We start from the raw sequence: 14,189 nt of genomic DNA, 5'->3' as shown, positions 1-14,189 counted from the left end.
AAATGTCAGGTGGTTAATTTAAAACCTAAATTTGATTTCAACAAGAAATATTGTTTGATGCGAATGAATGCACTTCCTTTCACTGTTACACTGCATTTGATTGATGTTGTTTTGTGTCACGGCGATTTAATTTAACATTTAATCGCTTGCTGTTATGCATAATAAAAATGCATGCATTATGAAAATATATAAACACTTTAAAGTAACACATACATCAGAAAATACACACACACACACACATATACATATATGTATATGTGTTTTATATATATATATATATATATATATATATATAAAACACATATACATATATGTATATGTGTGTGTGTGTGTGTATTTTCTGATGTATGTGTTACTTTAAAGTGCCTTTACTAATCACTGACTGAAACTGTATCCCACAATGCAGTGCACTCAAGCTCTCAGTGTGGGCTGAGCAATTTTTTTCTGGTACACATGCATTCATTCACAGACTATTTTTTTGTGATCTGCTGATCACAGTGAGAGCGTTTATGAGTGTGTGTTTAAATGCCGTGTTGATGTTTTTGTCGCACTAATGGGCTGCAGACGGACGTTCTGTTGCCAGCATGAAGCCAAGAGTGACTCATCACACACCTTCTGTCCATTTATTTCATTTATGACACATTCGTATGCCGCTCTACAGATCAATGTGTCTCCTCTTGACCTGTTCAAAACACTCATTGTTTATTCCCAACACGGACATCTATGTGATTAATAATTTACCATGAACTTCATTATAGTGTGAAACTGAATGTAGCTGAATGAATTGCTCTCTTCTCTGTCTGTAGCTGTGCGTCCTTCACCTGCCCACGCCGGCAGACGCGCCCAATCACTACCAGGCCGTGTGTCGAGCTCTGTACGCCGAGACCAAAGAGCTGCGCACCTTCCTGGAGAAGATCCAGAGCGCCAAAGAGGTGAGAGCAGACCCACAGCTTAGACTTCAGCCCTAAATCAAGCTAAATTCTTATTTTTATGTTCCTGAGATTCATCCCATTCTCCTCCCAGTAGATTTACATACTTATATCTGAGACAGTGCTATTTTAGTATTATCTATATATTACTATAGTTTTTATGAATATTTTGTATTAGCTGTTATTTTTATATTTTCATTTATTTATTTATTTTTGTCATTTTGTTTTGTAGTATTTGTTTTGTAATTTAGTTTTATTTTATTTTTAAATATTACTATATAGGTTTAAAATGTATTTTTTGTTTCGGTTCAGTTTTAGTTTGTATTTATTTCCAGTTAGTACTTTTAGTTTTTCATCTAATATTTGCATCAGTATTATTTTAGTAGAATTTATATTCTATTATAGTTTTTGTTAATATTTTGAATTAGATGTTATTTTTTATAATTTTGTCATTTTTATTAGTTTTTATTTCCAGTTAGTAATTTTAGTTTTTCATTTATTATTCTTTTTTCATTTTAAAGTTTGAATAATTTAATTGTGTTTTTTTATTAGTTTTTTTTTTTTTTAAATATGTCAATTTAGTTTTTATTGAGTTTCAATTCTTAGTTTTAGTTTATTTAGTTTTAGCTTCAACTAAACAGAAATGAGAAATTTTGCATTGGCAACTAGCCGAAAAAAAACAAGTTAACATTTTTAAAGATTTTATTTTATTTCAGTTAATGTTCATTTTATTTCAAGTAGTAAACATTTTTATGGTTTATTTTTAGCTTTAGTTAATGATAATATTTTATTTAATTTCAGCTTTATTTCTATTTGCAAAAAAAAAATTTATAATTTTTTTTTATTATTATTATTAATAACATCCCTGATCTGTGGTTTGACATTTTTGCTCTTACTCTCATAAGATTATTTACGATTGAATAAATGTAATGATGTCTTGTGTGGAAGAGGGTCGCAGCTGGTTTTACTGCTGGTTTGACCTTAGATGTTATGGTGACATTTCCATGTTTCCTTTGATTGTGCCCTTTATAATGTGTTAGCCAAATAACAGGGCTTATATAAAACTGTCCTAAGGAAACATAAAACCCAGACCTGGGAGAGATGGAAATGTATTTTATCTCATTTGTCTCCATTGATCTCATTTCACATGAAAAGGGGTGTTTGCCTAGAAGTCTTAAAGGCACAGCAGCAAAAACGGCCTGAGAGAGGATGGACAGTGAACATGAAAAACTAAATTACAGCTGTTCTTGGTGCAAGAAACCTTGACTAACACATTATATGTGGACTGTAAGAAAAAAAGTCTGATATGACCTCTTTAAAGCCTGCCTTCAAGTCCTAATTGTTTATATGTTTTGAGCTGTTATATATATATATTATATATATCTACTGTTTTTCACAGGGAAATCTGTGCCTGTTGTGGCTCTACAGCACCTCTTTATGGGGTTTTGAGTGTAAGATGAGACGAGCCACTCCGCCTTCACAAAGCGTCACCCTCAGTGCTCGTTCCCATGAGGGTTTACTGTTACCGCACCGTAAAGCCTTTCATTTCCAAACTAAATAATGACGCCACCGTTTGGGATCAGCTGCAGGGGGAAATGACTTAAGATAAAATGACAAAACTAAACATGCATGACAACTGAATATGAGGAGGTTCTGTTGTCCTGTTCTTTGTGTTAATCAGAGTAAATCAGTGAAACATCACAGTTATTATAGCAAAAATGATAACTGATAAATTGTCAGGAAAAAACAAACTCAAAACAGGTTTCATTTTCCTTTTGCAAAATGTATTTCCTATTTCTTTTGGCGGTTTCTACATACTATCATAGTTTATCTTATTGTTTTTAATTATTTTTTTCATATTTTCCATTTTCATTTTAATTTTTTTGTAATTTTGTCATGTGTTTTATCATTATATTAGTTTTTTAGTACTATTTAGGATTATTTAGGATTTATTTCTATTTCCATTTCAGTTTTAGGTTATTTATTTATTTATTTCCTGTTAGTGATTTTAGTTTTCAATATTATATATACTATTTATATCAGTTATTTTAGTATCGTTGATATGCTATTGTAGTTTTTGTTAATATTTTGAATTATATTTTACTTTTATATTTTCATATTTTCTGGGAAATTACTTAAAATGACAAAACTAAACATGCATGACAAGTGAATATGAGGAAGTTCTGGAAAATCACAGTTATTATAGCAAACAAATATATTTTTTCCTTCATTTATCTCACCTGTAAATTAATTACTCTGTAAATTCATAAAAAGAAAACAAATGTGCATGTGCAAAAGGCATTAATTGTCAGGAAAATAATATCAAAATGCAAAAAAAAAAATCTGAACAGGTTTCATTTTCCTTATGCAAAATGTAATTTAATGTTTGTTTCTTTTGATTTTGTGGTGAAATAAAACATGTTCATGTTCTTGATAGCTTTGGTGAGATTCATCTAATTGTCGGGTGTAATAATAGACTTGACATACTGTACTGCCGCATCTATAGAGAGGATTCTGCTCGACTCAGCTGCTCTCTGAAATGTTGTGTCTCACTCTGATTGGACAGAATCTGCGTAAGATGGAGGGCGACACTGTTGACGAACCTGGCAGGGAGCTAAACGAGCTGCAGAATGCTGATTGGGTAAGTGACCTGCCATTCAAAGAACAGAGACATTTGATTGGCTCTATTTGTTCCCCGTCCAATTTAGTTTAAAAGACAATTAATATTTGGTAAGATTCAGAAATACTAGCGATTTGACTGCACTGACACATCAGATGATGAGAACAAAACTTGAACTGAGCTGGATAATGACACTATTCTGCTCTGTTGAGCTGCTTTACAGCTGAACTGAGTATGCTTCATAATTGAACGTTGCAACATTGACAACTGAAATGAGCTGAATAATGATTTAATTGTCTTTGATGAAGTTTGCAACATTAACTGTTATTTTCCTGTTTATTACTGTGAAGCTGCTTTGAAACAATCTGTGAACAATCTGTGTCACATTATATATAAACGTGACTTGATCTGAGCTGCTATCCACATTATAAACAGTTGACGCATTTATTTTTATTCCTCCAATGTAATTCAAGGAGAAGCATCTGAGATGATCCCAGTTAACGGGGAACTATCTGACAAGGTTCTCTCAAAGTTATGAACAAACGTTCTTTCAAAGAACGTTCATTCAAAGTTATTTGGTCTTTAACTCTTTCCCCGCCAGCATTTTTGAAAAAAGTTGGCTGCCACCGCCAGCGATTTTGATGATTTTCACTAAAATTTGATGGCCTCCAGTATATTTTGCTGTATGAATATTTGAATATGCAGTACACCAAAATAAAGATCAGAGCCTCTACTTTTAAACAAAAAATCAGTCTTATTCTAGCTTAAAGCATTCTTTTTTTATCAACACTTGAATATAGGTAGGTTTCGTAAAAAAAAATATAATGTATTTTTCATATGCATCTGTTTACATAAGAGATCGCTCGTTTCTCCGTCCTGTTTACGTGTGTTTTTGTTCGGGAGGTTTTGTACTCGTTCAGAAGATGTGTAATAGCGCCTCCGAGTGTATAACAGTGAAAACACGAAAAGCCGTAAAAACCCGTCTTTGGCGGGGAAGCGTTTTCTTCTAAAAGACGAGATAACTCGTCAATGGCGGGGAAAGAGTTAATAATGTTCTCAAAATATTGGCACAAAAACGTATACGTTAATAGAACTTTTTTCTGAAATATTTCAGTTGGATGTTCATGTAACGTTTTTTAAATGCTACTAGTTGTTTTAGAACGCTGAGAGAACATTCAAACGTAACGTTCCCATAATGTTTGCAAAATGATTGAATGGAATGTTCACTTAATGGTCCCTTACAGTTTTTAAAACACTTAAAATACTAGTCGTTTTAAACATCAAAGATAATGTTTTCATTACGTAATACAAACATTTTTGCTAAACATTTTTGGTAGCTGGGATGTTGATACTTAAAAAGAAACTCCTATCCTAACAAACCATACATCAATGGAAAGCTTATTTATTCAGCATGATGCATAAATCTCAATTTTGATAAATTTACCCTAATGACTGGTTTTGTGGTCCAGGGTCACAAATGAGAATGATCCATTTGATCATGTTCATGCATTCCCTGGGAATATTATGATGGGTATTATGTTGAAAATGCCCTGGAACATTCTGGAATAGTCTGTCTAACGCATTTGCGCATGTGTGCTGCGGTCAGGCGTGGTTCTGGGTGCAGGTGATGCGAGATCTGAGGAACGGCGTGAAGCTGAAGAAGGTGCAGGAGCGGCAGTATAACCCGCTGCCGATCGAGTTCCAGCTCACGCCGTACGAGATGCTCATGGATGACATCCGCTCCAAGCGCTACAAGCTACGCAAGGTCATGGTGAGCTTCCCTGGTGTTTATGGATCTATTGAGAACCATCTGAAGACTTTATTTCAGTCTCAGCCAATTCATTTGTAAGAGCATATTTCATATTACATTTGCATTTATGCATTTGGTCACTTTATCCAAAGCTGCATTCAAGGTGCACATTTTGCTAAGTTCATGCATTCCCATAGCCTCATGTCTTGCTCTACTTTTTGAGCAACTAAAATATTGGGTAAAATGGGTTTGTGGGATCAAATTCGTTTGATGCATGTAAACTACACATTAACTTCATAATCAAAGATCCAAAAAGACATTTTCAGAAGTTGCATTCAAAACAATTTGCAAATATCTATTGCTTGTTCATGACAAACTATATCTAAACTATATTAATAGACAGTGGCTGCAGTTATAAGAGGTTTAATGATGTTTGCACCAAAAATGAGTCTGTACTAAACTGTAAAAAATTATGTGAGATTTGCATGAAAAATATGGCTGCATGATTTTAGGTTCAAACAAATTTACAGTAAAAAAAACTATATTTCATTAACTGATATATTGTTAATATTCCATCTAAAGTAATAAAATCTATTTTGTACCTGTATATTATACCGATAACCACCGTAATAATACAGGTGGGGAAGAGATATATGATTAATTAGTTCCCACAAGCTGAAGTAAATACTATCACCATCATGGTAACACACAACACTAAAATAATTTAATATACATCAATAAAACAACATAAGACAATGTAAGTAAAAACAAAAACTAAAAAAAGAAACATGCACGCAGGGAAATATGGGAATGTCAGTTTACGGTTTTTCACTGTAAATTATAAGATGACTGTTCTTTTTTGCCTCCAAAATCTGTACATTTAACAGTATTTTATGTACAAGTACATTAAATGTCCTGTGAGATCTATTACAGTTTTGCATCATATATAATAAGGGAACTTGCCGTTAAAACAGGTTTTTAACCGTGACATTTTTACAGTCTTTATGGTTAAAAAAAATGACATGAATGATTTACAGTGTAGGTGCATGTGTGTGTTGAGATCTCTGTCTGTCTCTTTCTCTCTCAGGTGAATGGAGATATTCCTCCAAGGTTAAAGAAGAGCGCTCATGAGGTTATTCTGGAGTTTATCAGGTCCAGACCCCCTCTCAATCCCGTGAGTGCTGTTTATTCACATCATACACACTTAAGAGGGAGTTCACTGAGACCAAATTGCATGTGCTGTCTGCAGTGCTTTAGTGCATGATTCTTGTGACAAGATAGATGAAATTGACTCATGCAATGATATCTTTGTGTGATTTCAGGTGGCAGCACGTAAACTCAAACCGCAGGCTCAACATCCTCCCAGCCTGCATGAGCGCATTCTGGAGGGGATCAAATCAGAGAGGAAGCTGAGGCCTGTGTCGCCTGATATGATCCGTAGAAGTCGATTTGGTGAGACTTTAACACACACATGCCTACACATGCATTTACTCCTAGAGATGGACATAAACAGCAGGTCACGTAGAGCAGCTGAATGTGCATGGTGGATCATGTATGAAGGTCACTGCACATGTTTACTGCTCGATGTTGTAATCAGACGTGGTGATGTTCAACTGAGATGAACAATCACGGAAACAAACCCGTCTTGACGTTTGCTCTGATTGCAACGCCGCAGCTTCTCTGTGTGGCGTATATCTGCTTCATACATGGCTGATATTATCACGACCGTCTCGTATTATTCAGTCCATTCGCGTACACTGAAAATGAATGAAATCGCAAGTCTGATCTTGCTATTACCAGTATCCACGATAACTATTACTGAATGAATGATCTTCTGCTGTTGTGACTGTGAATCTAAACCCTTGCCTGTTTTCTTGCAGTCATTCGGCCTCTTAGCATGTCTCAGAGTTTTGATTCATCAGGTAAAGCCGTGATGTGATGCATTAATGCCATCTGTGATGATTTAGAGCTTAGTCTCCTGTCATTTCATCTGTAACACTGGGAGCCGTTCATGTGAGGGTCTTTTAAAATTGTCAATTATAGTTTGTAATACTGAATCTGTCATAATGCCATTAGATAAAAAAGTGTCTCTGGGTTCAATAATGAAGATGGATGCTATTTATTAATTCATTTAGTTAATTTTTTTAATTGTTGTGTTATATTTATAGACCCTCAAATGAAATGTGACCAATTTAAAATCCATTTTGATGTCATCTTTCTAACACTGATTATTATTATTATTATTATTAGATTGATGATCATAGAAACTTGCCCAAGGGAAGGTCGATCAATTATGCAACTCAATATAAGATTATTGATTCACATGAATTTTAATACATGTGAAGGTGTGATTTACTCATGTGATGTGTTGGCTGATCCTAATCGCAAATGTAATGTATGTACATATATTAAATTCATAAATGAATCCATAAATTAAATATAAAAACATATGAAACCTATTAGGAATTGGAACATTTTCAAATATTAACATACATATTTGTGTGAGCTAGATATATATATATATATATATATATATATATATTTAATATATAATACTTTTCTATATACAGTTACATAAAAATAATTTGAAACAGATTCTTCAAATTTTACTAAGCTAATTATTATTTATATATATATATATATATATATATGTGTGTGTGTGTGTGTTTATATATGTTTATGTATGTGTTTATGTATTAATGTACATTTTTGGACATATATGTCATGTACATGTTTATCCATCCTAAAAATAATTACAGTATATAAGTAAATATAAAAGACGTGTATTTAAAAAATGTATTACAAAACATATATAAACATACAGATTTTTGCATATATAAATAAAATATACATTGTTGACACATGATTGCTACAAATAATACCATATAATATAATCATTATATAGATATATTAACATGTACATATACAGATTTAACTTTGAGGATTTTATATGTTATAAGCTTATATCTTCATCTTCAATGTACGTATGTAAAAATTATACATCACCTTATAGGTAACATCTATGGCAATATCGCTCTTGATATTGGGCAATATGTCATATATTACATTTCCGTATGGGATCAGTAAAGAGCTGACATTTTCAGAAGGTTATTTCATATTTACACTATTCTTACTGCTAAAATAACTATCTTTTGATATGTAATTGCTAAATGTAAACGTTTTAATAAGATGCAATGCATGCTGATCTGAGAGCAGCTCACAGCAGATGTTCATAGAAAGAGTCACACAAAAAGGTTTTTCATCTGAGAGGATGAGTGTGCAGAATTTGATCCGAGGTTAAAACAGAGTTTGCAGGATCTACAGACAGAGGAAAGCTTGTGTTTAAAGTTGTATGGCGGTACCACGGTACAGTGATGCCATGAGACTTTCATATATTAAACAGTCTTACATAGTGTTTGACACTTCAGTCACACTTCAGATGTCTGAATGTCATTGCATTAGAAACAAAATGTCAAAGCAGCTGTTATGTATTTTAAGGAAGGAAAGCACGTGTTTAGAAAAGTGCAGTTTGTTCTGAGAAAAGCTTGTGCATTACTCTATTTATATCCCATGGTATTTATATACTAAGGTACAACCATTATACCAAAAACCATGAAAATCTGAGTGTCTATAATGCCATTTTATCAATACTGGCTTGCACAGACTAGAAGTAAACACTTTATAATGTGTCAAATTCACTCGGCTAAAGACAAATGCAGTGATGTATTCATGAAATGCTCACATTGGGTCCAAAAGTCAGAGACCATGTGGAAATGTTGCAAATTTTAATTTAATGTAAAAATGGTAAATTAAGGAAAGTTATGACATAAAATGAATCATGATTTGTTCAGATTGCGCTCTGTCTCTGTGTGACTAATCAAGAAGAGTATCACTGATCATGTGACTGTAGAGATGGTCAGATTGTCCTTCGTTGAAGCTCAAGATGCTCTTTGGATTGTAACATGATCATTGGGTTTATTTTCACGAAGCTCCAGTGAGACACAAATAATGTACCAAATGTTTCTAGAAATGCATCATTTTCACTGTTGGTCTCAGAGGTTTGGACCCCACTGGAAGTGATATGATGGTGTTTGATATTCTGTCGTTACGTCACACATTCATTCACGGCTCTCATCTGTGGTGACGTTTCATGTGCTTATGTTTGTTCTGTTTCTGACACCTGTGACTCACTGCTTATGCAGAGAAACACTTAACATCATGTACAAATGACAAGCAGACTGTGCTGATTATACCGTTTCTATTGACTCTGGTAGTGCTGTATTTTAGGAGCTGACCAAAACAATTCGAACAATTTCTAAATGTGTTTTCAATGTGTACACCTCACATTTTATTGTGAAATAGTAGAAATGCAAAACTATGCAAAAAAAGGCAAAAATATAGACATAAAAATCTAAAAAGTAAGATTCCTTTTAATGTCTGACGGTTGTGAAAAGTACTGTAAAAAGTGTAGTTTTCGTACTTTACAACTGATCTATTTTGGTAATCATAACACATTGCTGTATCAAAACATTTCTGCTAATTTGCAAAAGAAGGCTTTATTACCTAATTTGATGATGCTGAGTTCAAAAATATCAATAACAACTTTACATCACATCATTTTTTTCACAAAACTAGAATGAAGATTTTTCTAATTATATATACGTATATATGATATATTATATCAGTTTTAACGCACTTATGAAAATATCAACAACAAAAAGTCAAATATCAAATGTTTTTAATGATGGAAAGAAGTAGGCTATTCAACATGAATAATTTAACTTACAATCTGCAAAGGATCTGAAAAATGTTAAAATAGTCTGTTTAATGCCAAAGATCTTTAACAAATAAGTTTACAAAAAGATTTTTCACAAAATCTCTCGTTTTCTGTGACTGTTTGGATGTAGTAAAAACAGAAAACCTCTGGCTCATGTCTGCATTTTCACTGTCACGGGCCATAATTCATATAAATATGAAAATTTGAATAATAATACATTTGAATTTGAAATATGACAAAATCTCAATAAAAATGTTCCTGTGGCTCAGTGGTAGAGCATTGCGTTAGCAGCGCAAAAGGTCGTGGGATCGATTCCCAGGGAACACACATACTGGTAAAAAAATGTATAGCCTGAATGCACTGTAAGTCGCTAAAGCGTCTGCTAAATGCATAAATTATAAATTATTATTAATTATTAAATTATAATTCAAACCTCAAAATCAGGATTCGGCGAATCATGACTTTTTCTGCTGATTCCTCACCAAACACATGCTTGTCGAAAACAAAAATGCTACAAAATGCATCATATTTTGTGAGAAAGTGTGATGTGAAAGAGTCACTTTTTGGAATCAGCACCTCAAAATTAGTAAGATACAAGTATTGGATTTTATTCAGCAAATATGCAGGATGGTGTTATTTCTGTCAAAATAAATTCAATTTTTTTTGTAAAACACACTTAATTTTCTTTGTATCTCTTTTTGCTCTTTATGTAACTGTTCTGAGCTGTTTTGTACAGATGTGTCCTCCTCGGATGGGGCGAGGAAGGCCTCCAGCACGCTGTCGTTGTCCAATGGCGTGTCGCTTCAGCAGAACGGCTCCGGCGGCTTTCAGAGGAAAAGGCTTCAAGCACCGACTCTGTCTGAACTGGACAGCTCTGATTCAGACGTGAGGATTTTTAAGCACATTGTTATTGGGCATATACTCTTTGTGTAAGTCATCAGCTATCTTCTGATGTGTTCTCTCACTCAGGATGAGACTGTAGGTCAAAGGTCAGCCAGTTGCTCCAGCATCTCTACATCCATGGTGGACGACACGTCGCCAGAATCCGTCCTGGGCAAGAAAAGTGATTCACATTTATATTTATGTTTATGAAGCTGTTATTTTGCATTATTTTTATTTTTTAAAAATTGTATTTTAATACACAGCTCTCCGAAATATTTTACTGTAATTGGTTAATTATAGAATTCATATGTATTTTTATAATGGTGCTAAACTGTATATTTGACTGTTGCTCATCGTAACTAGTCTCCTAAACTCATAGTTTCATTCTGTGTTATTATTGTTTAGTAAAACTAAAAAAAAAAAAAAATTTTTATATTAAAAATTTTGTAATATAAAAAAAATTAATTAATTAATTTTCTTAAATGTTTTAATTTAATTTAATTCTAAACTATTAAATGTTTTCTTGGTAATTGAAATGAAGCTGAAATAAAATAAAATATAAATATGAGATGAAAAGCTTAAACTTACAGTAAAAAAAATAGAAATGTTGCCTTAGCAACTAACTTAAATAATACAAGTTGAAATTGTTGAAATACTAAAATGACTAAAACCAAAATAAAAATAAATTGAAGCTAAATATAAATATGTAAAAAAATACAAAAGCAAATGACTAATTTACTAAAATCTAAATTAAAATGAAAAATGAAAATGTAAACATATCAACTTAATCTAAAAAAAATTGCCTTTGCAACTAACTAAAATAAAATAAGTTTGAAGTTGAATTACACAATTACTAAAACTGAAATAAAAATACATTAAATCTAAATAGATATATTTCCAATATTATTATATTATAATATAAATTAAAACTGAAAACAAACAAAAAAACTAATTCAAAATATTAATAGTTATAAATAATACTAAAATAACACTGCTCTATAAATAATACTAAAATAGCACTGCTCATATTACTTAATCCTCTTTTCTCTTTTAAATTTAATTTAAAATAAATAAATAATCAATATTTAATTTTCATTTGTTTTTTTAGTTGCTAAGTAACCGTGAAAAGGATAATGTACAGTCAACAGGAATCTGCTTTATGTCTTTGTCCAGATTATCATTTTCTCAGATTGATTCAAAGCATTTATTATGTTATAGCTCTTAATAAAGTTACCAAGCTGACTGGCAATAAATGTTTTATAGCCTTTTTGCTGGCTTGTAAACTAAAGCAAGTGTTCATTTAAGACCATTATTCTCACGGATAGCACAGTGAAACTAGAGGTCATTTAAATCCAGTTTCTTATGTGATTTGATTCATACTGCAGTGCCTGCCAGCTACTGCCAGTTTTATTGATAAGAGTGTTAAATAATGAGTCTCTATCGTCCTCTCTCTCAGCTCCGCCCATGTTCCTGCCCATCTCGTCCACGCCGCAGCCGGAGAGACGTCAGCCTGCGCAGCGCCGGCACTCCATCGAGAAGGAAACGCCCACCAGTGTGCACCACTTCCTGCCGCCCTCCAGACACAGCTCAAAATCCTTAGTAAGTGAGGAAGTAATGGGTGACATTTTCAAACTTCATCCTCTGTCACTATAGCTGTCGTCCCACTAGACGATTTTCAGTCGTAAGCTTCAAGTCATTAGTATAATGCAACATTAAAGACCTCATCAATTTACAGTTGCATCTAGTTTATTTTGAAAATAAAAACATTTATGTTGCTAAGGGGTCATCGGATGCAAAATTCACTTTTATATGTTGTTTGAACTGAAATGTGTGTTGGCAGTATGTGTACACAACCACCCTATAATGATAAAAATCCACCCAGTGCATTTTTTTTAAATCCCCAATAATAATGATCACTTTCTCAGATCAGGCTGTTCTGAGATTTTTGGCAGAGTGACGTAGTTCTGCACAGGCCCCTCCCACAATTGTTGATTGACACTGCCGTTTTAGCATAGCCCCGCCCTGAGTGAGCTGTCATCAGTCCGCCATTGTTTCGACGCCAGAACAGGGGTAGACAAGAATGTCTCCTAAGCGATTAATTGTTTAGGGCTGGGCAAAAAACAAAAAAAACGATTTTTCGATTAATCGTTTTTTTGTTTGTTTGTTTTTTTTATGAAAAATAAATAAATAATTCAGCAAATATTTAACACAAGATCTGATTAATGTGAATCTTATCATGTCTTCTCCACTAGATGTCACCTTCTTATTTACCTTGCGCGATGTTACAACAGAAAGCCTGTCATTCATTCAGTGCTTATCATAGCGGTGATACTGTTGACAAGAACCAAGAACAAAGCAATATGCGTGATATGCCATGCTCAGGTGAAATGCTATAGTAATACTACAAATCTGCAGAAGCATTTAACATCACGCATTTCCACAATGAATGAATGAATGAATGAATGAATGGCGGATGGCGAGACGCACTGTTTTGTTTACTACACACATACTAAAGCGCGGACGACGCTCGCGGTGTTTTCAGCTTCTGCCGTCTAACTATATGACAATATGAATACACGAATATCATCTCCAGCTGCTCTGAGAGTCACTTCATTAGCATTTTACAGTTTAATTTGAGAAAACTACTGTTATATCAGTGATATGATATGATATCACATACACAGCAGCTGCAAGTTCTTCACGGCAACCCGTCAAAATAAAAGTTTGGTTTAACGTGAAGAAACTGTGTCAGAAATATATATTACTATTTAGCAGTAGGGATATGCCGGTATCAAATTTTCATATTGCGATTAATTGATTATGGTTTTATCACGGTATACGGTGTTATCACGATGTTGAAATTTAGTTGCAAAAAAGTGTTGTCATAATACAGTATAACAGGTTTAATAACTTTTTTCTTATAACAAAAATAACTGAACATTTAAATACAATAAAGCAACAAACAAAAAATGTATAAAGTTAAAAATTTTACACAGATTAAAGTGCAGAAGAATTATAAAGACCAATAGGTATTACTTCACAATAAGATCTCATTAGTTAAACTTAGTTAATGCATTAACATTCACAATGAGCAATGGCTACATTTGCTACAGAAGTTATTCATCTTTATTTAAAAAATGCAACTCTTAGTTTATGTTAGCTCATTAAATAACAGTTGCAACTTTTGATTTTAACAATGTGTTGTTAAATATTGGAATTACCTAAGATTAA

General features: G+C 33.0%; 1 protein-coding gene across 1 annotated transcript in view; it reads left to right on the top strand.

Annotated features, from left to right (window-relative positions):
• The window catches only part of LOC107754441 (protein spire homolog 1), a 31,799-nt gene that overhangs the window by 10,236 nt on the left and 7,374 nt on the right, over positions 1–14,189 (top strand). The window contains exons 4-12 of the mRNA XM_016570873.1: positions 807–932; positions 3,496–3,570; positions 5,156–5,320; positions 6,387–6,473; positions 6,622–6,751; positions 7,180–7,221; positions 10,813–10,961; positions 11,046–11,139; positions 12,415–12,557. Coding sequence (XP_016426359.1) covers positions 807–932; positions 3,496–3,570; positions 5,156–5,320; positions 6,387–6,473; positions 6,622–6,751; positions 7,180–7,221; positions 10,813–10,961; positions 11,046–11,139; positions 12,415–12,557 — 1,011 coding nt within the window. The remainder of the gene's footprint in view (positions 1–806; positions 933–3,495; positions 3,571–5,155; positions 5,321–6,386; positions 6,474–6,621; positions 6,752–7,179; positions 7,222–10,812; positions 10,962–11,045; positions 11,140–12,414; positions 12,558–14,189) is intronic.

Source organism: Sinocyclocheilus rhinocerous, unplaced genomic scaffold (assembly GCF_001515625.1).
Source record: "Sinocyclocheilus rhinocerous isolate Xijiao unplaced genomic scaffold, SAMN03320098_v1.1 scaffold1614, whole genome shotgun sequence".
Classification (NCBI taxonomy): domain Eukaryota; kingdom Metazoa; phylum Chordata; class Actinopteri; order Cypriniformes; family Cyprinidae; genus Sinocyclocheilus; species Sinocyclocheilus rhinocerous.
The sequence above is the reverse complement of the archived record's forward strand: the minus strand, read 5'-3'. Positions and strand labels throughout refer to the sequence as shown.